Genomic DNA, 26,566 nt, shown 5'->3' on the forward strand with positions numbered 1-26,566 from the left:
CTGTACTGACTGCTCCGTTTACCCACCGTTTCACCTTGGAAAACCTGTCGGGCGGACCGTCGGTCAGCCCACGCCAAAAATCCATCTTCCAACGTCTACAAACAGTCAAAGATGGATAACATTTGATAACAAGATGGTGGTCGGGGTCCTAACCAACCTATCATTCTTCCATCGACAAAAAATAAAAAAAACAACCTATCATTCATCCGTGTACCAGCCTACCAGGGCCCCACGGGACAGCACAAAACGGGGCGCAGACAGACCAGACGCGAAAGTGTGCGCCCAGCCCAACTCGAAAGCGACGCGCGGGCAGCAGGGCGTGCGCCCGTGCAGTGCAGCGAAGCCGTTGCCTGGCCGTGATCGCGCCCGGCGAATCCGCAGCAGCAGGCGGCGGCAGCATCCGCCAGAGTCCAATTCCACCTTATCCGACGGGGGGCGAGAAAGGGAGGTTCGAAAGATCCACCCACCCACCAGGCCGCCAGTTACTGGGAGGGGCAGTGGGAAGGGAGGAGACCTGGGGGGTGCTGCAGCTACTGGCGGTCCGAATCGCGCCTCCGCCAGAAAAGCGATGGGCTCCGGTCTCGGGACAGCAGCAGCGGTCAATCCCGGCGCCTCGAGTCAACCGGCGCGGTCGTCCACCTACGCCTTCACGCGCGCGGCGGCGGCGGCGGAGAGGAAGGTGATGGGGAGGCGGGAGGCAGCGTGAGCCTGCGAACCTCGGGGGCGCGGCGGCGAGCGAGACCTGCCTGAGACTGACGGAGGTGGGTGCGCTCTCCCTCTCTCTCTCTCTCTCTCTCTCTCTCTCTCTCTGAGAGTGTGTTCGATCGTTCGTTCGTTCGTTTCTGGAAGCTTTGTAATGAATCATTAACAAAATAGTCGGGCCTCTTACTCGATTCTAACTCGCTTTCCGTTTTCCTGTCGAACACTCGAATTTATACTAGCTCTGTGCACGCTTGCGTCGGCTGGGATTCAGTTATGCGCTCGCTAGTCTCTGGTAACGTTCAATCCGTTCCTGATTATCTCCGTGGTTAATTTCGCGAAATTAACTTCTCGAACATCATTTCAACAGCTTGCTATGCCCGTGCTTTCTAGGCATCAAAATTCGGTTCCAATATGTTGGAAGTTGGGAATTCGTTGGCTACATGCCCAGAGATTTTGGGACCATCTCAGGGTTAGCTACCTGGCTGGTTGGGCTAGAATGGGGGGGAATCAGTCAGGGCCCAGGGGGTTGGGGACTTCTCTTGTCCAACACACCTGTAACCGATGCATGTGTTTGTGTCCATCAGTATTTTGGGGAATAATACTCTGCTTGTTTCACTGCGTTACTCCATTGAAGGACCTGCTTCCGCCAACAAAATTAGCATTTCAGCACAAATTGCTAGTATAGAGCCTTGATATGCTGCTCAGATATGGATACTAATTTTAAATCATTTACTTCAAACAAGTGCTTAAACATTTGTATTTGAGAACTTGACATATATGTGCCTTCCTTCTTCGTTTCTTTTGAGCACCAAACTGGATTGTTTGTTTACCAGGTCAGCCATGGACCACTGGGGTTGCTACTAACATGACCAGATTGTGTATGTTTTCTCATCAGGCAAAGTTTTCCAAGGAAAGCTAAAGTAATAAGAGAAGAAAGATGGAGCTGCTCAGCATCATTCTAATTGTAGCATCTCTCCTCCCATTCTCAGCATCTGATCGTCAAGGTTACTCTTACTTACATGCCCATTATATGTATCTTTCATTTTTTTAATTCACTTTCACCATCACCGCATAATTTTCAATCTCTGACAAGTAACAAAGAATTATCTTTTGTTTAATTAGGTGATGCCTTGTATGATATGAAGCTGAAACTAAATGCTACAGGCAGTCAGCTTTCCGACTGGAACCAAAATCAAGTTAACCCCTGCACCTGGAATTCTGTTATTTGCGACAATAATAACAATGTTGTGCAAGTGTAAGATTCAGCTTTCGATGTTTTTCTTAACTCTTATTTTTTTTAATTTTTGTACTGCTAATTAGTTACTAAATAAATCACTTAGCTAGGAGCTTGATTGATTTGGTTTTACGTTTTCTACATTCATCACATTGAGCTCTGAAGGTTTCTAACAACTCCAATTATCAGTTGAGAGGCATTTGCTTAAGCATGTAATTATCAACTTTGATGCACTTGCATGTTCAATCTGCAATATTTTAGTGTGCAAGAGTCATCATCGATCTATATGATAGGACCTCCAGTTTGTTCTGAGTTTACCTTCCTGATGCCCTCCTGCAGAACATTGGCTTCTATGGGATTTACTGGATTTCTGTCACCAAGAATCGGAGAGCTGGAGTATTTGAATGTTCTGTAAGTGCAGTCTTCTAGATTGATGATGCTCCTAAAGATTTTAGTTTGCTTGCTCTGATGCAATAGCTACTGTGCTTACGATTCTATATGGACTAATTAGGTTGTACTAATAACTGATTATTAGCTATTTTGTTTACTTGCTAGATGAAGTAATGGTTCTATTATTATGTCATATCACCATGAACTCCAGGTTTGTTAAAAGCTGCAGTGTATGATATTGCAGGTCCTTGCCTGGTAACAACATCACTGGTGGCATACCAGAGCAGTTTGGTAACCTCTCTCGCTTGACAAGTTTAGATTTGGAAGACAACCTATTGGTTGGGCCAATACCAGCCTCCCTTGGCCAGCTTTCAAAGCTTCAGCTTCTGTATGTACTCAAATCTCTATTCCTTTGTTTTATGAAGATTGTATAACTTAACATTCCCGTTTTCTGTTTCTGTTTCTGTTTCTGTTTCTGTTTCTTATCAAGGATACTGAGTCAAAACAATCTCAATGGATCTATTCCTGAAATGCTAACAAGTATCTCAAGCTTGACAGACATGTAAGGTTTAACACTCAAGTTAGTGATTTTTGCTCACGAGAGCCCACATAGATGTCTTATCGTCATATATTTACTAACTATTTTTCCTACATGATGGCAGCCGGCTAGCTTACAATAAACTCACTGGTCAAATACCTCCTCAGTTGTTTCAAGTTGCACGTTACAAGTACTATGGAATAAGTGACTGCTCTAAAATTTATGTGATGTCCATGTTTGTTAATTTTGAGAGCTAACAAAGGTTCATTTCCTTCACAGTTTTTCTGGTAATAACTTGACCTGTGGAGCAAACTTCCTCCATCCATGTGCCTCAAATGTGTCTTACCAAGGTAACAAGCCATACATTGTTCTGTTCTTTATCATAAAGTTGTCAAATAGCACAGAGAACAGACTTCCTATTGGATGTTTATCAAATAATTAGAGGCATCTGATAGTCTTTTCACCTTTTGATAGGTTCATCAAGGGGTTCGAAAATAGGCATTGTGATTGGAACAATTGGAGGTGTGATGGGGCTTCTCATCCTAGGTGCTATATGCATTATTTGTAATGGAAGGAGAAAAGGCCATCTACGTGAAGTATTTGTGGATGTATCAGGTTGTGCATCTGCTGCATTTTCATCACCTTTGCTGCAGCTAAATCTTGTTGATTAGCTAAAGAAGTACTGCAATACACATAATTTCATCATGTATTAAACCAAAAATGAAACCAATAAGTTCAAGCAGACGTGGGGTGCCGAAACTCTGTTCTCTCTCTTTATTTTTGAAAAAAAAATTATGAAGCTCCGTCAGGTAGACATATAACCAAATCATGGTTTCCAGAACTGGTTTATGTAATCCAGTGTACTTCTTTTGAGTGGCATATTTCTGCTTACTGCACCAGTTTGATACTGATGATGGCATAGTAAAAACTAGTATATGTAGCTGTGTTTCTAAGACGACATGTCAATCTTACAAGTTCCACAGTTGAAAAGATATGCATTTAACTAACTGATCTAATTTATTCCACAGGTGAGGATGATCGTAGAATTGCATTTGGCCAGTTGAAACGATTTGCATGGCGAGAATTGCAACTTGCAACTGATAATTTCAGTGAGAAAAATGTTCTTGGACAAGGGGGTTTTGGGAAGGTGTATAAAGGAGCACTTCCAGATGGTACTAAGATTGCTGTCAAACGGTTAACTGATTATGAAAGTCCTGGTGGAGAGGCTGCCTTCTTGCGTGAGGTTGAGCTGATTAGTGTTGCAGTTCACCGGAATCTTTTAAGATTGATTGGTTTCTGTACCACACAAACAGAGCGCCTACTTGTTTATCCTTTCATGCAGAATCTTAGTGTAGCCTACCGTCTACGAGGTACTTTCTTTCTTAAGTCTCAATCAGCTAATCAGTTGTTTCATTGCATATAGTTCTGAACCATGCTACTCTATGAAGTTTCTCAGACCATTAAGCTACTCTATGAAGTTCCTCAAACCATTAATGCTTATAGATTATGCAACTGATGCATTTAGAAGTTAGCTTAGTGACTTCTGTTTGTGCCTTTAGGAAACTCTGTTGAAATAAATATTTCATATGTTCAGTTACCTTGATCTATGTATTATGTAAGATCTAATTCTGCACGACTGTTTTGTAATAAAGTGATATAAAATGATCTGAATTTACCAGGTTGGTGAGACAGATCTAGTGTACAGAGTGGGTGCACCAATTTATGGAACCTAGTAATGCTTGAGATTTATTATCTAGTTAAACTTGGACAGGATCAGGCAGCAGAGATTTGCTTCTTTTTATGAGGATATTTAAACTGTTTCTCCGTAGGAACCTCTTTAGTATCAGAATGGTTCCATTTTTGCTGATTGGACAGGTCATAGTCAGTCTACTATTTCTTATATTGCATCCTAGCAAAAATCCTTTTATCATGTATGGATAGCTAATTACATTAATGTATATTGCATTATAAACATCCAATGAGTGGAGAACTTCGGCACCTTTTTTTTTAACTAACAAAACTTTCTACACTTCTGCTGTTTCCCTAATCCCTTCCATAGTATTGTTTTTGCAGTAATATATATCCTTATCTAATACATGCTTATCATGTCTGCCATTCAGAATTTAAACCTGGGGAGCCAATATTAGATTGGTCTGCAAGGAAGCGAGTGGCTATAGGCACAGCTCGTGGTCTGGAGTATCTGCACGAGCACTGTAACCCTAAGATTATACATCGTGACGTCAAGGCTGCCAACGTCTTGCTTGATGAATGTTTCGAGCCAGTCGTCGGTGATTTCGGCTTGGCCAAGCTGGTGGATGTACAGAAGACATCCGTGACTACTCAAGTCCGCGGAACTATGGGTCACATTGCCCCTGAGTATCTGTCCACTGGGAAGTCATCCGAGAGAACTGATGTTTTCGGTTATGGCATAATGCTTCTTGAGCTAGTAACGGGACAGCGTGCCATCGACTTTTCACGCTTGGAGGAAGAAGACGACGTGCTATTACTTGATCATGTAAGCCCATTCCGCTCTTTTACAGTTGATCAATTCAAGATGATGTCTGAGCTAGCTGTCGTGTATGAAGAGCTTTCAGTGTTTCAATAAAACTAAACACGCCACGTGAGATTTTTCTTGGGCAGTACACTCACGATTTTGCTGCAAATTCGCAGGTCAAGAAGCTGCAAAGGGAAGGGCACCTCGACGCCATCGTCGACCGCAACCTAAACAGCAACTACAACGGGCAGGAGGTGGAGATGATGATCCAGATCGCGCTGCTCTGCACGCAGGCTTCGCCCGAGGACCGCCCGTCCATGTCCGAGGTGGTCCGGATGCTGGAGGGCGAGGGCCTCGCCGAGCGGTGGGAGGAGTGGCAGCAGGTGGAAGTGACGCGGAGGGAGGACTACGAGCGGATGCAGCAGCGGTTCGACTGGGGCGAGGACTCCATCTACAACCAGGATGCCATCGAGCTCTCCGCCGGGAGATAACGACGGCGGCGTGTGCCAGACAGAGCTCGCCGTCGCTGTGCTGACGCATACGGCATCTCTACGAAGCCTGTCAGCGAAACGTCTGCTTCTTGGTGTTGATAGATAATTAGATACTGCATCGTATATGGTGTGTATACGGATGGTTACGATGATTTACCGTTTACGGCCCCCGTTTCGCAGAGGGGAAAGCTGGAGACGCATGTGCCGTCCAGTTTAAACCACATTTAAGCACCGGCTAGACGAAGTCGAGCCGGTGTCTGTTGGGTTGTTTCTCTGCTCATCTGCTGTCACGTGCTCTGTGTTTAACTTCTACTTCTTCACTGCTCAACTTGTTCAGAATCTAGATCTGCCCTTATCGTTCCAGATATTCCACCATTGACCACTTGCATCTCAGTGTCAGTGCTCCTGTCAGATGAGCAACAGAGAAGGCAGGAAGCCGTCGCGTTGGACCGTTGGTTCGTTTGCAGCTGAGCAGCACGAATCTACCGCAGCACTGCCGTGGGTCACACACAGCTCATGCATGGAGCGTTCGATCTCTTTCAGACAGCAACGAGTGCTGGCTAGCAAGACCGTGTCTGGCACGGTACGGCGCGGCCGTGCATCACTGCAGCTCGCAAGCCGACGCGACACGAGCCGTGAACAGCGGCGCCGCGGCGGGCCGCGAAGGCTGCAGCTGCCGCGCTGCTGGTGGTGGCTGGTCCACGCCTCCACGGACCACCGGTGCTAGATGAGATCGCACCCAACCCGAATTTTTCACCCGCGGCCACCCCGACAAGGCCTGACCTGCCGCGCCGTGGCGCCCTAATCCTCCGCGACGCACAGCCCCGCTGCCACAGCCATCAGCATCGCGGCATCGCCCCTCGCCGCCGTCCCGGCGAGGCGGATCACCTGACCGAGCCCGCGACCCGAGAGGGCGGGGCGAAAAGAAATGACCCGTCACGTGCCCGGGGTGGGCGACCTAGACCGGCAGGTATCCTAGTCGCAAGCTGCCAAAAGGCGGGCAGCTCACTTGACTTGGACCGACGAGAGAGTGACTGTGCCTGTGAGTGAGTGGAAGGAAGGAGACGCTTGAGCTGAGCTGCGGCGACGCTGGGATGGGCACCGCGGGGTCTGCGGCTCCGCCAGCGGCACCGCATTGCCGCCGGGTGCTGCGGCGGCTGCTGCTGGCCCTGGCCCTCTTGTCGCTCTGCGGCCGCGGGCTTCGCGTCCGTGCCGCGGGGGCGGACACGGGCGGGCTGAGCAGGGACGCGTTCCCCAAGGGGTTCGTCTTCGGGACGGCGACGTCCGCGTTCCAGGTCGAGGGCGCGGCGGCATCCGCCGGCCGGGGGCCCAGCATCTGGGACCCCTTCGTCCACACCCCCGGTAACGCATCGCGTCATCACGACTACTAATACTATGAGGCAGATCCTTCTGTAGCTGCTAAGCGCCAGGCACAGTGATTCCATTGCAACTCCCAAGTACTCATTTCCTGTAAATATTTGCAACGCACGCTAGCCAATGTCTTGCTTGGGAGTAGCGAGGGGAATAGATGAGAACTCTGCTTGAGTCTCAAGTTGAGGGATCGAAAATGGAATGGATCTACATGCGTGTGCTTATGAAATTCACTGATGCTAACGCTGTCTTATGCGTAATGAACAGGAAATATTGCTGGAGACGCGAACGCAGATGTTACAACTGATGAATATCATCGCTACAAGGCACGTCGCAATCAAATAAGACCCCACCTCTGTTTTTAACTTATTGCTTAATCTTTCAGTTGATTGATGGATCAGACCGTGACAGTTACTTTAGTGGCAATGAGGATGCTTTCTTTTCTGTAGTTGCTATCAATATCTATTTCTAACATGAACAAATATGAAAAGTAAAGAGTAGAGTATCCCAAGTAAACTCAAATCGGGGAACAAGCAATCTTAAGGCGACTCTTGTTTCTCAATCGTGTTGAGCTCTGAGCAAAGCTCAAAATTGATTTGATGTAAGCTAGGCTTGTTGCATCAAACTGCTTTACGGTATATGATGATTTTAGGAAATCTCAAAACAATGCTCGTAAAAGATCTCTTGAGCCAAGATTTAATTCTTCTTTGGCAATGTAAACCCTCATAAATTGTAAACCTTGCTACAATCAGGCCACTAAGGGCTACTGAATGAATAAATGAATCAGGTGGGGGATCCTCTCCCCCTCCGTTGACCCCTAAAAAAATATTCTTTAAGAAAATTAGGAACTATTTGTGTCAGTTTAATATTTGGTGTCTTTATGCTAGTACAGGAAGATGTTGATCTCATGAAAAGCCTGAATTTCGACGCATATCGGTTTTCAATCTCTTGGTCCAGAATCTTCCCAGGTACGTAAAATCCAACTCTAAATATAGCATGTACTTGAACTGTTTACTTGTATGAGTAATAGATCGCTCGGTATATCTTTGGTTTATCTAGATGGTGAAGGAAAAGTTAATGAAGAAGGTGTACAGTATTACAACAATCTTATAGACTACATGATTAAGCAAGGTAATGATTCAAACACGAAAATTCAGCCTTCAAAGGTTTTGCAGCAATGTTGTGTCCGTCTCTGAATGCTCCCTTCAAAACTGTGCAGGGCTTACTCCTTACGTCAACCTTAACCACTATGATCTTCCACTCGCGCTTCAGAAGAAGTACAAAGGCTGGTTAGGCCCAAAAATTGTGTAAGTGAGAAACATCCCTCTTATCTTGTTCATGTTGAAATATGTATAGGCTCTTTTACTATATGACCTTGCCGACATTCAGTACACACATAGTTGAGACTCAAGGCTTCATTGTTAATTAATATATGAACTTGTACTGGAAACGTTGCTACTTATCCCATTGCAATGATTGCAAGATAGGACAGTGATTTGATTTTGAAATTTTGAGTTGATATCTAGGCAAATTTGATGATGGCTTAGTATTTTTACCCGCATGGACAAGCATTAAGCATATTATTCTATCTAGGTATATATTTCATTTGTTCTTATTTTCATATAATAATCTGTAATGGGTTTTTCTGGACATTATTTTCTGCAGGGACATATTTGCTGACTATGCCGATTTTTGTTTCAAGACTTTTGGAGATCGAGTCAAGAACTGGTTCACATTAAATGAGCCGAGGATAGTAGCATTTCTTGGCTATGATACTGGAACTAACCCCCCTAACCGGTGCACCCAATGCGCTGCCGGTGGGAACTCGGCAACAGAACCTTACATTGTTGTTCATAACATTATCTTATCTCATGCTACTGCAGTTGCAAGATACCGAAACAAGTACCAGGTATTTTCTACTGAAAAGAAGAAACAAATATAAATTATTGCAGATACTTTTCAGGATTAGTACCAGGACAATATGCATGTCTGGGACAAAAAATAGAAACTGATGCACTAACATTGAAAGTGCCAATAGTCGATAATTTGCGTGTATGCAGCAACTTACCCAAACCTGCAAGTGTTAATTTTTGTGTTTCTTCGTGCATAGCATGCTGTGATGGTCCTTTTTATAAGAACTATGCAGTTGAATAGCAACAAATGAGATTAAGTGCTGATAAATGCATCATGATACACTGTGTTTCCAAAGTTAGGTTTTTCTACTTTCTAGGCAAACTGAACCTCAAACGACCATCCTGTACCATATTATTTCTTACAAAACTCTATTTTTGCACGCTGTGATGAAGCCATCTAGCAGCTGAAATTGTAATATTTAAAGTATATTCTGCATTATTTATCATGAATATAAAAAGGAAATTTCTTGCTGCAAAATGAAATTGTAATGCTCTATTTTGCTGATCCAGAACTAGTTATCTTTTGTCCCTATAGGCAACTCAGAAAGGCAAGGTTGGAATAGTTCTAGACTTCAATTGGTACGAACCTCTTACCAACTCAACGGAAGATCAAGCAGCAGCTCAAAGAGCCAGGGACTTCCATGTTGGTTGGTAAGATCTTATTGGCAAATATGTGAAGAATTACAATATTTTATTTAACACAGTTATCAATATTAACCAAATCAAATGGTCATGATTCAGGTTTCTTGATCCATTAATAAATGGAAAATATCCAAAGACAATGCAGGACATTGTAAAAGATCGGCTACCAAGTTTCACACCTGAGCAAGCTAAGCTAGTCAAGGGCTCATCAGATTGTTTCGGGATCAATCAATATACTACATACTACATTTCAGACAAACAAACTCCTCAGCAAGCACCAACAAGCTACTTGTCCGATTGGAGCGTTCAATATAACTGTGAGTTACCAACTTACTTTTCTCGTTCTATGTGGTTCTATATGTGCCACTGCAGTTTCTGAAGGCCTCATCACCTTATTCCTTCCCGTTGAACATTGCAGTTCAAAGAAATGGCGTACCGATTGGACAGCTGGTATAAACTTTTCCTCCTTACCACTTTGAATCCTAGTTTTTTCTATTGGTGTACAAGATTGGCAAGTGCAAAATAGCAAGAAAATTCTCTGATAAGGAATCTTTGTGTAGGCACACTCTGTTTGGCTTTACATTGTCCCAACAGGCATGTATGGAGTTGTGAACTACCTAAAGGAAAAGTACCAGAATCCAACCATGATTATATCTGAAAATGGTACTTGGGACAGCCTACCTCCTTCAACTGAAAAAAACTTGCATTCCCTTCTATGCTGCTCCTTGAATCGCACGGATAAATCACGGCCCATGAATATATACCAGGAATGGATCAACCTGGAAACCTGACGCGCGAGGAGTACCTGCACGACACCGTGAGGGTCGATTTCTACAAGAATTACCTCACGGAGCTGAAGAAAGGGATCGACGGGGGCGCGAACGTGACCGCCTACTTCGCCTGGTCTCTCCTGGACAACTTCGAGTGGTTGTCGGGCTACACGTCCAAGTTCGGCATCGTCTACGTTGACTTCACGACGCTCAAGCGGTACCCCAAGGACTCGGCGTACTGGTTCAGGGACATGCTCTCAGGTGCGAGCTCAAAGGCCGCCACCCCTCAGAATGGTTCGCATACTTCAGCCGGCAGTCCAGCTGGTTCGGCTCCAGCTGCCTCGAGTGGCCTGGCCCTGCTTGTTTCTCTGTTGGTCTCCTTGTGCTTGCTTGTTCCATCCGTCTTCATCGTTTCTTCCGCTTAGAAATTATTTGGTCTAGTGTAGCTGCACTTGATGTGTAGCGGACACCAGCAGCATGTTCATTTTAAAGACATGTTGCAACAAAGAGAGACCTGTTGTGTGAATGGGACTATGATTCAGGGCTTATTTTTGCCCCCTTTTGCTATGATTAAGAGCCAGTTTGGTACCGATATCGTGTTTAATTTACTGGATATATGTTATGCTGATTCGTGTCTCTGCAGTTTGATTGAGCTGTGCTGCCTCTCTGACTGCCTAACCTCCGAGAGTTATGCCATCGAGTTCGCTGTCATGTTCTTTTGTTTGGCGATTGAGTACGAGTTTTCATATACAGATTCCATATACCGATCCATCCATAAGTTCACTTGAGGTACAATCATGGCATCGAGCGAGCAGAGAGACGGCACGAGCAGCGAAGCACGCGGCCGCATCGCCCGCTCGGCCGCTCCTGCGTCCTGCCGACGCCCGGCGCCCGCATCCGACGAGAAATTTGGATTTTTGACACTCGAAACAGGTGGCTTCGCATATTTGACATTTTAGAATAGGCTTCGCAAATTTAACATCCACAACATTGACACATTGATTTACTTGCCATTTTACCCTCTTTTAATTATTTTCTTTTTCTTTTTTTGGAGTGTCAAAAATCCAAATTTCTCGCATCTCCGACGCAGCCGCCGCCCGCCCCGCCCCGCCCCCAGCTGCAGCCCCCCGCCCCGCCGACGTGCAACATAGCTCATGGTGTCAAGAAAAAAGAAATCTGGGACCTCCGTGCGACCGGGGGCAGGGAAGCACGGTGGCGGTCATCCCGCTTCTCCGCTATCCTTTCCTCCTCCTCCTCCTCCCCCGGGATCTTCGAGAGCTGACGTAGGTGAGTCACCATACTCCTCTCTCAATCCACCCACTCCGGAAGGAGGATAAGAAATGAAACCCTAGCGCGTAGCCTTACCCTAGCGTAGAACTTGCTGATCCACGGCTGAATTAAAGCTTTAATTATTCTTGCTTGCCTGACTTCGTTTGATATCTCTGTTCCCAGCAAACTGGTTAGGGCATGGTGGAGTCATCTTGGTACTGTTTGAGACGCCCTCTGGCTTTGCACTGCTGAAGTATAATGGCGTCGCTCTCTTTCGCAGTGGAGCCTTGAAGGTACTTTTATTTGTTAATTGTTTTACCAATGCACTTTCTTTATTTGTTAATTGTCATTGATCTAATTTTCCTTGTTTTTCTCAAACTTCTGCAGGACACCTGGGTAAAGTCTATGGAGAAGACAAGGGTAAACTTTGTCAGTAGCCCTTATGCGCTGCATGTCCTAATTTCTATTTATGTTCTTCTATTCATTGATTAAAGGGAATAATGAACGAGCTTGTTGGTTGTTTACTAATTTAACAGTTCAAAACATATTTTATTTCTCCATGTTGTTTAGAGCATGTTGTGTGACGCAATCATGCATATCACATGCATGCACATTTGGCATGGGGTGTAACCTGTGATGGTATTGCTATGCACCTATTTCTGGCTTGTAGATGCGCTTGGATGATTGGTTCTACCACAGAACACTGCATTTTGTTTTAGAAAACTTACATTGTTTTGAATTATGCTACAATAATTCGATGTATGAGGATTGAGGACTTACATGTAATGCTACATCTACTGAAGTGTCCTTCCCTCATATCGTGATTGAAACCTCCCAGTTACCATACTCATATTTGTTTGTTTGTTTATTTATTTATTAGGTTGTCCCCTGCTAGATTTTCAAATATTTAAGGACAAGTCTGTTGCCATCAACCTTGAAACTGGTCTCAGTGACAAGCTTGTTAAGATGATCAGGTCGCATCATAGCATTGGGCAGAAACTTGCTGTTGGAAGAAGTGACTACAAAAGGATCATTGAAGCAAAATTGGTGAGTATGAGCTTCCCTTGTTTACTTATGTCTGAAAGTCTTGTGCCTTTGTCATATTTCTTGTGGATTTTTCAGAAAATACACTGTCTGTTTGATGAACCCGTGATGGAATTGATGTGGGGCCTGAAGAACATAATGAAGAGTTTAGTGCCCACTGAAACATGTGAGCTGACTACGGAGGACCGCGGCCATATGAGTAAAGGAATGCAATTGATCCTGAATAAGTATGGCTTCAAGGTGGAGCCAGAGATGGTGCGCTTATTTCTTCCTTTCCCATATCTCAGATCGGTGCTTTCTGTTTTCTTGTATCATTACTTTGAGCCCACTCCATATGTGCAGGTTGATGAAGATCTTATCACTATAGCAACTGCTTTGTACGAGTCTGACTACTGCGTGAATAGGTTTGCTGAGTTCTTGCACCGTGGTGGTAAATATCTTAAGGAGGTATCTGGTATTGATTGTCAGAATTTGGATCTACAAAAACTTGCTACTGCCCTTAAATTACTATCTTACCCGAAAGAGAAAATCGAAACTGGCACTTCTAATGAGGTAAATAGTAATGCTATCCAGATGTACAATAAGCTTACGGCTGTGCATTTACTAAAAACTGTCACCGTGTGCAATGTGAGAAACCATCGTTTTGTTTCAGATGTTGTCGGAAGATATGGCAAGTACATTGGTGGATCAAGCACACATGTATGAACGTAAGCTCCATAAGGGGACATGCTTGAATATCTACAGGATATCCTGTTTTCCCGTGCTGTTAGGAGTAGGGCGCTGGTGTCCTTGAAGGCCAAAGGTGCATGTGCTACCCAGAAACACATTAGCAATTTTCTAATGCAAATATAAAAGCCTAGTAACACTTTTTTTTATTTTTTATGATGTTTTTGTGTGATGAAATGTGCTAGTCCATGCAGTAGAATATTTAGTACCTGATAGTCTTGAGTCTGACATGCTTATTGCTCTATTGCAACTGATTTGTACTGTTGCTGCTGCTGCATGTCTGCATTGTTTTTCTGTTGGTCCAGTGTACTAAAACCTCGGTGGTTTAGTTCTGTCTGTGCCTAAGAATTGGTGAATTTAGAAGTGGAGGGATGGCCAGGTGCTCTCTATGGTTTTTGTGTGCCGGTAGTTTTGTTGTTCCTTAATGTTCCTTCGTGTGCAGCATCGACTTTCCCTTTTCGATCTGTATATATATTATCTATTTTATTTCACTTTGAAACAGCAACATATGTCGTTTCCTGCCTGATTTATCCCATACTTTGTTTCTTACTATTGATTTGTTTTATGCTGCAGCCATGGGTTAGAAGAAGAGTCACGTCAACATTGTGGTCATTGGCCACGTCAACTCTGGCAAGTCGACCACCACTGGCCACCTGATCTACAAGCTTGGAAGTATTGACAAGCATGTGATGCAGAGGCTTGAGAAAGAGGCTGCAGATATGAACAAGAAGTCCTTCAAGTGCGCGTGGGTGCTCGACAAGCTCAAGGCTGAGCGTGAGAGGGGTATCACCATCAATATCACCTTGTCGAAGTTCGAGACCAGCAAGTACTACTGCACTGTCATTGATGCCCCTGGACACCGTGACTTCATCAAGAACATGATCACCGGTGCCTCCCAGGCTGACTGTGCCATCCTTATCGTTGATTCCACCACTGGTGGTTATGAAGCTGGTACCTCCAAGGATGGCCAGGCCTACGAGCATGCTCTCATTGCTTTCACTATTGGAGTGAAGCAGATGATTTGCTGCTGCAACAAGGTATAATTCCAGCAACTCATTTTAAATGTATGGTTCATAAGCTAGGGCCCTTTTAAATATATATATATGCATGCTGATCAATCCTATTTATATAGCTGTATAACATAATCCTTTCTGTGATCCTCTTTATCTGATTGGTAGGTATTTGTTTAAGTTACAATAAATGCAAATTGCTTTGATAATAACCATCTGTTTCATACAATTTATGAATGACAGTACTCCATAAATTTGCAGCCTTACATGAGGTTGTTATAAGTTTCTAATTGTGATTTTGATTACGACATCACGTATTTCAAGTAACATATTTTTGTCACATGCTTGTGGGGTCTTTACATTATGTGCTGTATAATTGGTTACTTGGATATGCTGACTTTGTACCTGTCCTTGTATTATGGCCTGTGTCCCTGAACATTATCTATGTCATGTAACTGAAATGTTTTGCTGCTGTTGGGTTTATAGATGGATGCCACAGCATCTGGGTACTCGAAGGCCCATTATGATGAAATTGTGAAGGGCGTCTCTTACTTCCTCAAGAAGGTCGGCTACAACCCTGAAAAAATTCCTTTCGTTCCCATCTCTGGTATTGAGGGTGACAACATGACTGAGAGGTCCACCAACCTTGACTGGTACAAGGGGCCAACCCTGCTTGAGGCTGTTGACCAGATCAACGAGCACAAGAGGCCCTCGCACAAGCCCTTGCGTCTTCCCCTTCAGGATGTGTACAAGATTGGTAGTATTGGTACTGTCCCTGTTGGTTGTGTCCAAACTGGTGTCCTTAAGCCTGGCATGATTGTGACCTTTGGTCCTAGCGGCCTGACTACTGAGGTCAAGTCTATTGAGATGCACCAGGAGGCTCTCCAGGAGGAGGCCCTTCCTGGTGCTTATGTGGGCTTCCATGTGAAGAACGTTGCTGTGAATGATCTCAAGCGTGGTTACGTGGTCTCCAACTCCAAGGATGACCCTGCCAAGGAGGCTGCCAGCTTCACCTCCCATGTTATCATTATGAACCACCCTGGACAAATTTGCAAGGGCTATGCGCCAGTGCTGGACTGTCACACCTCCCACGTTGCTGTCAAGTTTGCTGAGCTCCTCACCAAGATTGACAGACGATCTGGCAAGGAGCAAGAGAAGGAGCTCAAGTTCTTAAAGAATGATGATGCTGGTATGGTGAAGATGATTCCCACCAAGCCCGTGGTGGTAGAGACCTTCTCCGAGTACCCTCCTCTTGGTCGTTTTGCTGTCCGTGACATGAGGCAGACAATTGCTGTTGGAGTCATCAAGAGTGTTGAGAAGAAGGACCCGACTGGTGCCAAGGTGTCGGGGTAGATATCTTTGGTCCGTCCAAGTGACTACACTGTAACTATCCATTATTAAGTATACTGCACGCATAGGTTGAGTTTCTGAATATGCTGGCCACCTGGGAAAATCTATCTATACTCGATAAAACAATGAATTAATTTTGTTAATGTTGCATACGTGAGAGTGGCATCTCTGAGCTAGCATTCAATTTACTTCTTTCTTTTTGTTTTTTTCTGGAAGAAATCATAAGACAACTTCTTTTGAATCTAATTATATGATAGTTTGATATTGAAAGTCACCAGAAATATTTTTATGGATGACTTGACTTGGTTGGTAATGTGTATACGATGCGATGCATAACCATTGATTTATTAAACATATTAGGATGCTTGGTCAGATCAGAAAAGGTTTCGTGGCAAGAGCTGCCAATTTAACTTGGGAAGGGTCAAAAGGCTGAATCGGCGCAGCAGCTTGAGTCGAGTCCAGGGAGGAGTTGGGGAACAGATGGTCAAGGTTAAACGAGAGGGTGGACTGCTCAGTGCTGCCAAGGAGTTGCTTGAAGAAATCGAAAAGGATTTTTTCCTTCCCTAGGTGGCTAAAGACCGTGGTGCCATTGAAGGTTAGCTGTTTGATGCTGTCCCGTTGGAGCCTGATAGTTGCACAATGGTCATGGTAAGCAGAGTTCTCATCGCCGAGCGTACAGTGTTGGACTTTTCCTCTCTGCTTCCAATAAGACCTCCTCTAATAATTGCATATAAGTTAGCTCATACAATATTTTCTCGTATTTTAATAGAAGAGAGAAGAACTATCTCTTAATCAAGAGATAGTCTCATACACGCACTTCAAGATTAGATGAGTATACCGCGTGGGATATTTATATTATGAGCTATGTTTTAAAAGACAGATCATTGGAATGGTTATCTTCTAGTGTACTTAGAGTTAGGTATTAGCTCTTACCATCGGAGGCGGCTAAGTGGCACGCTGAGAAGTAAGACGAGACAGGCAGGAACGAACAAGTTGACGGAGGGAGGATTCACAGAAGCTCAGACACCTCCTTTCCTCCAGCGAGTAAAGTAAAGCTCACAATTTTTAATGGTGACGTATCCTGCTTGACTTGTAGTGGAAGCCACCAAGCAGCAGCAGCAGATACATGTTACATCGAAGAGGGGACCTGTCGTATCAATGGAACTATAATTTAGGCCGTTTTTTTCCCTTTTGCGAGGACTCGGAGCCAGTTTTGCGGGTATCATGCTTGCATGGATAAGCCGATAGATACTTTCCGCGCGTCTGCATTGATTTAACCAAGCTACATATTGGCCCTATCCTCCTCTGCATTCTCATTGAGTACTAAATAGGCTAATCGGAGTACTTCCTCCATCTTAAAATATAAAATATTTTGCATTTGCTTTGTCCTAAATTAAAATAGTTTAAGTTTGATCAAATTTATAAAAATGAGTAATATTATTTTAAATATCAAATAAAAATAATTAGATTTATTATAAAATATATTTTTATAATTTAGTTATTCGATGTGTTAGGTGCTAATATTCTTCACTATAAATTTGGTTAAATTTGAACTACTTTAGCTTAGGATAAAATAAAATGTTTTACATTTTAGGACTGAAGAAGTAAATACAAGGCGCCATAAAAATAAACACGCGCGATTGATTGCTCATCGATGGCTGCACTGCACGATAACCCTCGGCAGCTGGGCCCAGCCCTGTACGGATGATGCTACAATGTACTCGGTCTACTTCAGAGTTCAACTACGTCCATCAGAAGAGACGCATACCGCGATGATGGTAAATACAATCACGCCAAACATGCTCCTGATCCCTGCGCTGCTTTAGGTTACTTACTATCCTGCAATCGTTTAGTCAAAGAAAACAAAAGGTTATCCTGCAATCGCTGCAGGGACTTCGGATCATGCAAAGGGTGTGCCCTCTCTTACCAACCCCACCATCTGGACCTTTGGAATGAACGCGATCAGCAACTGCTACTTGAACTTCATGATGAGGCGTGCGTTTCACTCGACCGTATTGAATCGGAGATCCGAACCCGGTGCGCATCAAAATCTCGACGGGAACATGGGCTCGATCTGCCGAAAGCTTAAAAATTATAATACGATAACCCAGCCAGCCAGATCGCTTCCCACATGCTCGTGTTCGTCCAAGGTGGCAGCAGCACCCGTACAGGGAAGGTAGCGGTTCAGAGCCAAGAGGGAAAGTGTCCCATCCCAGCCCAGGCAAAGACTTTCGAGGCCCGGCTGTTTCACCAGGCAAGGCAGCCAGGCAGGTAGGCAGGCAGGCATCACGCAGCAGCCAGCGGAGCGAGACGCGCGCCGCGACACGTCCGTCGCCGCCACGTCCGCGGAACGCACCGTCGCCAGCCGCGCCCACGAACCCTCCTCCTCCCTGCACATGCGCGGAGGCGGACGGGGCGCGCCGCGCCAAACCCGCGGGCGAAAAGATCGCGCCACCCGGTCACCCACCCACCGCAAGCCGACAGGCGTCGTGAGCCGGCCGCCATTTCCGGCCGAATTGCCTCACCATCGATCGAACATGGCAAATGGCAACAGGAAGGCAGCCGAGGACTGGAGCTGGCGCGGCCGGCGTCGGCGCGTCGCGGATTAATCACCGGCACCGGCCCGGCCCCCACGCGCGCCGGATACCGTCAAGACTCGGGCGCGCGCGCACCGCCAGGGTCCCCATCAGGTCATCATCAGAGAGATGCCCGATCCACCACACCGACACCCATTGATGAGACGCCACGAGGTGCCCAACAAATAGGACAGACCAGCTAGTGCGCCAGCACAATCTAGCCTGCTGCTACTGGCTACTGCTAGTCTGCTACTGTGCTAGCGGACGTCGGGCGGTGGGGAGTGAGCGGGTTGCGGCGACCTGCCACTGCCGCGGTTGGCCGCCGGCCGCGCGATGGACGCTCGGTGGGCGGTGGTGCTCGCGCTTCTGGTGGCGACCGGCGGAGCCGGCGGCGCGCGCGCCGCGGGGGCGAAGGGCGCGAACTGGCTCGGCGGGCTGAGCCGCGCGTCGTTCCCCAAGGGGTTCGTGTTCGGGACGGCGACGTCGGCGTACCAGGTCGAGGGCGCGGCGTCCACCAACGGCCGGGGGGCCTCCATCTGGGACGAATTCGCGCACATCCCAGGTAGGGAATCGTCTCTTACTTGCTTCGCTTCACCTGCGGACCTACACTAGACTAGTGAGCTCTGCTTTGGCTGGTACGGGAGTGAGCAAATCTGATGTGTAAGCGCGGATAATCTTGGGTAGCATAAATGAAAGTACTCGTTGTTCACTCACGTCACTCACATTCAGTTGGATCTCCGAATGCGAGAGCAAATGGCTACTCGCTTGATTGATTACTAGTTGGTCAGGACATACTTGTGCGATTACTTAGGACATTCTTGTGGGGTCGGGGTAGGGGGACAAGAGATGCAACAAGGCAAAAGAGTTATGAACCAAATACAGGAATGTTGGACAACGACCAATCTGATGTCCATTGGTACGCCAAGAGTTCATCAAGATCTATGCATCTTGGTCCTCATCAACTGTGGTCAGCTGTTCACCTTAAACTACTTCCGAATGGTCTTGCTGAACTTGCGCATCATACTCAAGTTGGTACATTAGTAATGTACCCCCCTCCATCTTTTGAAATTTCTGCCTATTGAGACTTTCTATTTCTTTTGCTCAAATGACCAGGAAAAGTTGTGGGAAATCAAAATGGAGATGTCGCAGTGGATCAATACCATCGCTATAAGGTAGTACTAGACTAGGAGAACAAATAAAACCAATTTAGTTTTTTTCGCAGATAAAATAAGAGAGGCTTATAGCCTTGTATTGTATTCTTGTGTTCTACTACAGGACGATGTTGATCTCATGAAAAGTTTGAATTTCGATGCCTACCGGTTTTCAATCTCATGGTCCAGGATCTTCCCAGGTAAATAAATATGACTTAAGTTGTAGCACGGCAGTGTAAAAAAAAAAGTTTTTAGATGTCACTACTGCTGAATTGCTGATACATCTTGGTTTATGTAGATGGAGAGGGAAGAGTCAATCCAGAAGGTGTTGCATATTACAACAATTTGATAAACTACCTGCTCCAGAAAGGTATAACATAAGTCGGAATAGGATGATTCTACATCTGAGACTTTCACTGGAAACCTATGTAAACATGATTGAATGTCTCCTTGGCAACTGAGCAGGAATGACTCCTTACATCAACCTTTACCACTATGATCTTCCTCTTGCGCTCGAGAAGAAATACGGAGGGTGGTTAAGCTCAAAGATGGCGTAAGTCAATCTTAAAATTAATCGGTGTTGATATCTGGTCATATTTATATGGATGTGTTTCTACATTCTATGTTTTCACAAAAGAAGACTACACAACATAAGCACTCGATTATATGCTAGCCTTGGTAAATGTGTCATGCCTCTAGTGTCACAAGTTATAGAAGGAGAAATACCAGATTATATTTATATATCTATACGATTTGTTTTGTAGAGACCTGTTTACAGAGTATGCTGACTTCTGTTTTAAGACCTATGGTGATCGTGTAAAGCACTGGTTTACATTCAATGAGCCAAGGATAGTAGCAATGCTTGGTTATGACGCCGGGTCAAATCCTCCTCAAAGGTGCACCAAATGCGCCAATGGTGGGAATTCAGCAACCGAACCTTATATTGTAGCCCATAATTTTCTCTTGGCACATGCTGCTGCAGTTGCAAGATACCGTACAAAGTATCAGGTATTTTCTTCTGAAAATCTCATAGAATTCCCCTGAAAACAAAAACTATGGAGCTATTCTTGGAGTAAATTGTAGTATATTAGGATCAGCTTTGGGTAGTGCTAAACCGATGTTACTTTATTAAATGAAGTGCGCAGTCCAAAATTATTTTTTTACAGTCTATATATCAATATATGCCGGAACACTGTTCAACATAATTTCATGTTTTTAACTCTGTTCCTCATGAAATGCATTAATTTTCTTTCCTAAATAGTTGGACCCATACCTGTTGATTGTCAATAACATTTTCCATTGAAATTGCTGATGAAGAATGGCATAATATTTTCAAAACATAGGCTGCTCAGAAGGGTAAGGTTGGTATAGTTCTGGACTTCAACTGGTATGAAGCTCTTACAAACTCACCTGATGACCAAGCAGCGGCTCAAAGAGCTAGGGACTTCCATATTGGCTGGTGAGCTATATGAATGTCCTCTGTTGGGACCGAAGTTTTGATAAGAGAAAACTGCGAGTGATAATAGCATTAACTATTGCATCTGGTGCAGGTTTGTTGATCCACTGATAAACGGACATTATCCACAGATAATGCAAGATCTTGTGAAAGAGAGGCTGCCCAGGTTCACTCCTGAGCAAGCTAAATTGGTCAAGGGCTCAGCAGACTATATCGGGATCAACCAATACACAGCCAGCTACATGAAGGGCCAGAAATTGCTCCAGCAGACGCCTACTAGCTACTCAGATGATTGGCAAGTTCAATATGTTCGTAAGTTTCTTGCCTTAAACAAAGCTTTATATGTTCGTAAGTTTCTTGCCTTAAACAAAGCTTTATATATAAATTCTGCAGATGAAAGGAATGGCAAACCAATTGGACCACAGGTATGCAGAGCTTCCCTTCACTCCTAGATATTATGGTGATATCGTCACCGGCAAATCTAATAACTGTGCAATAAATCCTTACTAATCATTCCATGTACATGTAGGCGAATTCTAATTGGCTTTACATCGTCCCAACGGGAATGTATGGATGTGTGAACTACCTCAAGGAGAAGTATGGAAATCCAACAGTCTACATAACCGAGAATGGTACTGAATAGAATCTCATATTTCTCTATTCCACATTTCACGTGAATACGTTTGCATACCAAGGTTGAAGAAGGAATCCCAGGTATCAATCTTTGTTTCATGTTTCTAGGAATGGATCAACCTGGAAACCTGACCCGCGACCAGTACCTGCACGATGTGACAAGGGTGCGCTTCTACAAGAGCTACATCGGCCAGCTGAAGAGGGCCATAGATCAGGGCGCGAACGTGGCCGGCTACTTCGCGTGGTCTCTCCTTGACAACTTCGAGTGGCTGTCAGGGTACTCGTCCAAGTTTGGCATCGTCTACGTGGACTTCAACACGCTTAAACGGCACCCGAAGGCTTCGGCCTACTGGTTCAGGGACATGCTTAAGAAGAATTGAAATTTCTAGAGGCCAAGCCTGAAGTTACTTAACATTTTGCTCAGCTTTGCCTTGTGTTTCGGATGGCCCAATGGTTCGAATCCAGATCAACGCTAGGCTATCAAAATGGGAACAAATGAAGACGAACAGCCACTCCAAATTGTGCATCCCATTTATGGTCAGAACGTTGTATGTTCCCTGTGGAGTTTGAGCTGTGGTTATTTATCTTGTTGATTGAAATATTTAAAATTCTTGATCACGAGTGGTGTCTTGTTGTTTGACCAAAATTAGGGGGCGGCGAGCGCCCGTCCTAATAAACTGCAACAAAAACAAGCTCCTTCCTCTCCGTCCGCTGCCTAAGTTTGCCCTCCTCGGCAAACCTCAGCCAAAGCCATCTCGAAACATGCATCAGCCACACGCGCGCCACCATTTTGCATGCCGACCTCCACCAGACACGTACCGCTCGATCCCCGCGACCCCGAGTCCCGCCCGCGCGCCACCGCGTCGCCATGGCCACGGCGCCCCTCAAGCTCGCCGCGCTCGCCGTCGCGATCGTCGCCGCGGTCGCGCTCAGCTCCTTCTTCCACTACCGCTGCCTCCACCTGCCGACGCCCTTCGTGCCCGGCGGGGGAAACCAGCTCATCATGGTGAGCAACGAGCAGGAGGTCGGCGAGGAGATGGACCTGGCTGACGGCAACGTGGAGCTGCGGTGCCACGGCTACAGCGAGCACGACAACAGCCGGCCCGCGTGGTCGGCGCAAGCCATCATCCCCAGCGGCACGGTCGCGAACCTGACGTTCCCCGCCGTGCGCGGCGACGAGGTGTTCGAGGTGCTCTGCTCCTACCGCGGCGCCAACCGGTGCTGGGCGCACGGCGTGCGGGTGTTCGGGAACCCAGGCCACGACAACCTCTTCTGCGCAGAGAAGATCGGCGGGTGCGATATCAGGTTCCGCAACGACGGCGGCGTCGAGAAGGTGTACGAGGCGAATAGGCTTCTCGCCGACGTGCAGCCGGCCATATTCATGGGGTTCGTGCCGGACTTCGACAATGCCAGGGACGGCGGGTGCGCGTCGGCGAGCTGCGTCGGGAGGACGCTCAACAGGGTGATAGGCCAAGAGAGCTGCTGCGATGATTCCTGTGGAGGATGGGAGAAGGCAGCGCCAAAGGAATGATCCGTGCTCATGCTGTCATGCATACGTGTAGGATGCAAACTTGATTTTTTTTTTTTTGTTTAATGTAGAGCATTGTAATGGAATACATGAATAGAAGACACTTGAAACCAGTTCGATCGAGCTATATGGCTTAGATGGATGCTGCTGAATCGATCAGAGTTCTGCCTGTGAATCAATGGTTTTCTTTTAGAATCAAGTATTTCAGAGTTCAAGAGGAAGCAAACATGTCCCAAACAAAAAAAAATGGCAAACTCTGTAGACGATTTGTTACACGAAGCATAACCAGCAACAACCATGGTGGCCAAAGTACGAGGAGTACAACAGATAGAAACTTAAGAGGCACATTCGAAATGTTGTCATTGGAGCCTTTGCTAAAAGTCAAACCTTAAATCGAAGTCATAAATAGTCTACAACACAACAGGACAGTAGGTATCAACAGATTGATATGATGTGGTTCACAATGCAATTGTAAGCTGCTGCTGCTGCTGCTGCTGCTGCAGAGGAAACAAAACATGCATCTTCTGAAGTAGTACTCAAAACTACAACACTGAAGCAAAATTTAGAACACTGTAGCAATTGCATCCTTCCAAGGTCCAGCACAGGCATGTGACGGATTGATTGCTTAATCAGAGTCCTCATAGACCCCCTCGTCATCAGAAAGCTCATCAAAAGAACGGATATCCAGTTGATAGCGCAACATGCCACCGATGCCACCAAATCCTCTGCAAAACTGTGAACCCTCTTGAGATTTGTTGGTAACAAACTCAAGTGTGCACCCAAACTTTTTGTACTCGTTAGCAAACCATTCCAAGAGCGAGGTTTTATCCTGAACCTCCAACTCAGCATTGGTAGATGGATCACGGAACTGGCTCTGGTCAGCTTCTTGCTCTTTGTTCAGATGTTTGATAATAATTTCTCCAGTTGCACTGTTCTTAAGCACGTATCTGTTGATATCAAGGTTTTCCCACACTATCAGCATCTCCACAGCACCCATTTCAAGAGCCTTCAATGTGTCATCAACACCAAAGACATACTTCCCCGTATCTTGACTAATTTCTTCAAAATATTTTCCAATCAGTTTCTTCTCCTGTATGAACTTCACATTTGCTAGAATTTCAGCAGACAACTCGATTGCTTGGTTAAAACCGTTCTCGCCACCATATGAAACATCAACAACATTAAGTATTTTGGCCTGGAGACGCTGGTCAAACATGTCAGATTGGCTGAGTTCTGTCTTGAAATCAGCAGAACCCGCCAGTATAAGTCCAGCAACATTAGGTTGACTGGTAGCTGGGTTGATGAAAAACTGTGTAGCAAGTTCAGCCGTCTTTCGGACATAATTATGACGTTTTTCCATTCGAAGCCTAGCAAAACGAAGAGCAGATTGTCCTCCTCTTCCATGCTTCTTTGGTAGATCAACAGTGAATTTGTGAAGCACTTCGCGGGTGTTGCCACTCAGTGTGCCAAAAAGAGTTCCATTACCATCCATAACAATGAAGCCAAACTTGTCATCAGATTCCAAGAGTTCATTCAAAGCTTCAGTATGGAACTTATTGTCACAAAGGTACAGGGATGCATTGATAGGCTTGAAGGGCTCAAAATCAATGGTAACTTTTTTTTCCTTGCCATCTTCAGTAACAATTGTTCCAGTGTAGAGAACAAGTCCATTTGGTGGAACCTTGTTGTACAGCTTCAGCCTCTGCTGAGCTGAGGTGATGGCTGCTAAAACAGATTGCCGATTAACTCTACTCTTAATGTTTGAAGCAGTACCATATTCATCACCCAACATCTTGGTCACACGCGAGATTTGATCACGTGGAGGCATAATCAGAGAGATCATGCTAGTACCATTGCCTCTAGCAGATTCCAATCCCTTGATCAACTTCTTGATCTTCCAAATCTCAATGTTCTTGTCGGTTTCCTGACCGTCAGACATCTTGGCAAAAATACAGTACTTGAATCACCTGCGGAATACCAGACGTAAGACCAAGAGATTAAGAGAGTGAGGTAAAGAGAGGAATACAGAAGCTGGGAAGCATCAAAATTGAACGCATGCAGATTAAAAATAGAGTAAAGCAAAAGGTAGATTAAAATAGTAGTAGATATTGATCATAGCTGCTTTCTGTCGAAAAAAGTGTTGTTGTATCCAACCTTGTTTGATGAGGTATTACCATGACTTGTAAAGGGATCCAGACTCTTACCATTGTATCTAGACAGGACTAAAAGTCTATGCATATGTAACCAATACCCATTGTAAGGGATTGAGTCATACTCTCCCAAAAACATACATTGTAATCAAATATTATCGAAGCACTGATGCGAACATGTTACAGTAGCAAAGCAATCACTATACCTCAAAACTTAATCCGATATCAACATATAATCTTCAACAACTTTTGTACACAGTATGATTGTGGTTACATGGACATATAACTACATAATATTGACAATGCAAGCAGCATCAACTTATCAAGATAATGAGGAATTGTATGCTCCATGCAGCCTTCTACAAACAAATAATTCTGGGCTCTGTTGATTTTGCTTTCTCAAGAGTAGTATATACGCAAACAGAAGAAGTTGGATGGAGATGAGAAAACACAGTGAAAAGCAAGCTAAACAGAGTCGCGACTCTGCCGCTCCTAGTATTAATGTCATTCTCGTTCGCAGGCCAAATAATTATGGTAGCTACACTGAAACGCTTGGAGCGTCCACCCCAAGAAAGGGGATTTGGATTCTAAGAGCTCAGCTCAGCTCATAGCAAGGACTAGATCCTGCAGCACAAACGAGCGGTCAATCCAACAAGAAAGTATGCAGCTTCTCTCACCGACGAGACGGCGAAGAGCGGCGGGGTCGCGTGCTTCCGGCGGAGCCTGGGCAGCGAGGAGGCGCCGATTGACTCGTCGCCTCGCTTCGCGGCGCCGCCGCCAGCGCCCAGCGGGGTGGGTGGGGAACGGGAAGCAGGATTTGGTTAGGGCTGGACAGGAGCAGCAGACCGCCAAACAATACTAGTATTTTATTTCGGAAAATGCCGTCCGAGGACGTACGTCGTCGGGCGCTCAACCAGGCCCACAAGGCCCACTACAGCTTAAGCACCCTTTGTTTGGACCCGAAATCTGTTTATTCACCCGAAATCTCAGATCCGGCATTCTTGCTCCTCGTCTCCAAGGCTGGCTGGCGTGCTCTCCTCGTCTCCAAGCCCCAGAGAGGAGATTGCCTTACCCTCGTGGCCTTGTTTCTCTGTATCTTCCTCTCCCACCCGGTCCTGGACCCTGGTG

At 45.4% G+C, this 26,566-nt stretch overlaps 5 protein-coding genes and 1 pseudogene across 6 annotated transcripts; 5 read left to right on the top strand and 1 right to left on the bottom strand.

Annotated features, from left to right (window-relative positions):
• The first annotated feature begins 296 nt into the window (after nucleotides 1-296).
• On the top strand, nucleotides 297-6,177 carry LOC112873854 (LRR receptor kinase SERK2-like). The gene is made up of 12 exons (XM_025936933.1): nucleotides 297-761; nucleotides 1,598-1,706; nucleotides 1,825-1,957; nucleotides 2,276-2,347; nucleotides 2,571-2,714; nucleotides 2,817-2,888; nucleotides 2,989-3,054; nucleotides 3,144-3,214; nucleotides 3,339-3,479; nucleotides 3,893-4,234; nucleotides 4,985-5,379; nucleotides 5,535-6,177. The coding sequence occupies exons 2-12, from the start codon at nucleotides 1,640-1,642 to the stop codon at nucleotides 5,847-5,849; spliced, it is 1,818 nt and encodes a 605-aa protein (XP_025792718.1). The 5' UTR covers nucleotides 297-761; nucleotides 1,598-1,639; the 3' UTR covers nucleotides 5,850-6,177.
• Nucleotides 6,178-6,699: 522 nt separating this feature from the next.
• On the top strand, nucleotides 6,700-11,137 carry LOC112877658 (beta-glucosidase 8-like). The gene is made up of 11 exons (XM_025942010.1): nucleotides 6,700-7,211; nucleotides 7,488-7,546; nucleotides 8,113-8,188; nucleotides 8,280-8,351; nucleotides 8,440-8,527; nucleotides 8,886-9,129; nucleotides 9,669-9,784; nucleotides 9,875-10,092; nucleotides 10,194-10,225; nucleotides 10,336-10,438; nucleotides 10,543-11,137. The coding sequence occupies exons 1-11, from the start codon at nucleotides 6,944-6,946 to the stop codon at nucleotides 10,968-10,970; spliced, it is 1,704 nt and encodes a 567-aa protein (XP_025797795.1). The 5' UTR covers nucleotides 6,700-6,943; the 3' UTR covers nucleotides 10,971-11,137.
• A 1,580-nt stretch (nucleotides 11,138-12,717) lies between these two features.
• On the top strand, nucleotides 12,718-14,294 carry LOC112877088 (probable nucleolar protein 5-1; the record flags this gene model as incomplete). Its single annotated transcript, XM_025941294.1, has 5 exons — nucleotides 12,718-12,861; nucleotides 12,937-13,113; nucleotides 13,201-13,410; nucleotides 13,511-13,660; nucleotides 14,158-14,294. Coding segments are annotated over 4 exons (672 nt in total), but the record flags the coding sequence as incomplete, so codon positions are not given.
• LOC112877085 lies at nucleotides 14,160-16,109 on the top strand (annotated as a pseudogene).
• A 2,686-nt stretch (nucleotides 16,110-18,795) lies between these two features.
• On the top strand, nucleotides 18,796-22,372 carry LOC112877084 (beta-glucosidase 7-like). 2 transcript variants are annotated; one of them, XM_025941292.1, is made up of 11 exons: nucleotides 18,811-19,082; nucleotides 19,634-19,692; nucleotides 19,796-19,871; nucleotides 19,970-20,041; nucleotides 20,137-20,224; nucleotides 20,436-20,679; nucleotides 21,015-21,130; nucleotides 21,222-21,439; nucleotides 21,521-21,552; nucleotides 21,657-21,759; nucleotides 21,869-22,372. In XM_025941292.1, the coding sequence occupies exons 1-11, from the start codon at nucleotides 18,854-18,856 to the stop codon at nucleotides 22,138-22,140; spliced, it is 1,509 nt and encodes a 502-aa protein (XP_025797077.1). In that variant the 5' UTR covers nucleotides 18,811-18,853; the 3' UTR covers nucleotides 22,141-22,372. The 2 variants fall into 2 exon arrangements, with proteins under 2 accessions (XP_025797076.1, XP_025797077.1); XM_025941291.1 differs by having other exon boundaries at nucleotides 18,796-19,082; nucleotides 21,222-21,552.
• A 1,154-nt stretch (nucleotides 22,373-23,526) lies between these two features.
• LOC112877086 (eukaryotic peptide chain release factor subunit 1-3) lies at nucleotides 23,527-26,289 on the bottom strand. The gene is made up of 2 exons (XM_025941293.1): nucleotides 26,116-26,289; nucleotides 23,527-25,255 (listed from the first exon to the last, which is right to left on the bottom strand). The coding sequence occupies exon 2, from the start codon at nucleotides 25,225-25,227 to the stop codon at nucleotides 23,914-23,916; it is 1,314 nt and encodes a 437-aa protein (XP_025797078.1). The 5' UTR covers nucleotides 25,228-25,255; nucleotides 26,116-26,289; the 3' UTR covers nucleotides 23,527-23,913.
• Between the last annotated feature and the right edge of the window lie 277 nt (nucleotides 26,290-26,566).

The sequence above is a fragment of the Panicum hallii genome, chromosome 9 (assembly GCF_002211085.1).
Source record: "Panicum hallii strain FIL2 chromosome 9, PHallii_v3.1, whole genome shotgun sequence".
Classification (NCBI taxonomy): Eukaryota; Viridiplantae; Streptophyta; class Magnoliopsida; order Poales; family Poaceae; genus Panicum; species Panicum hallii.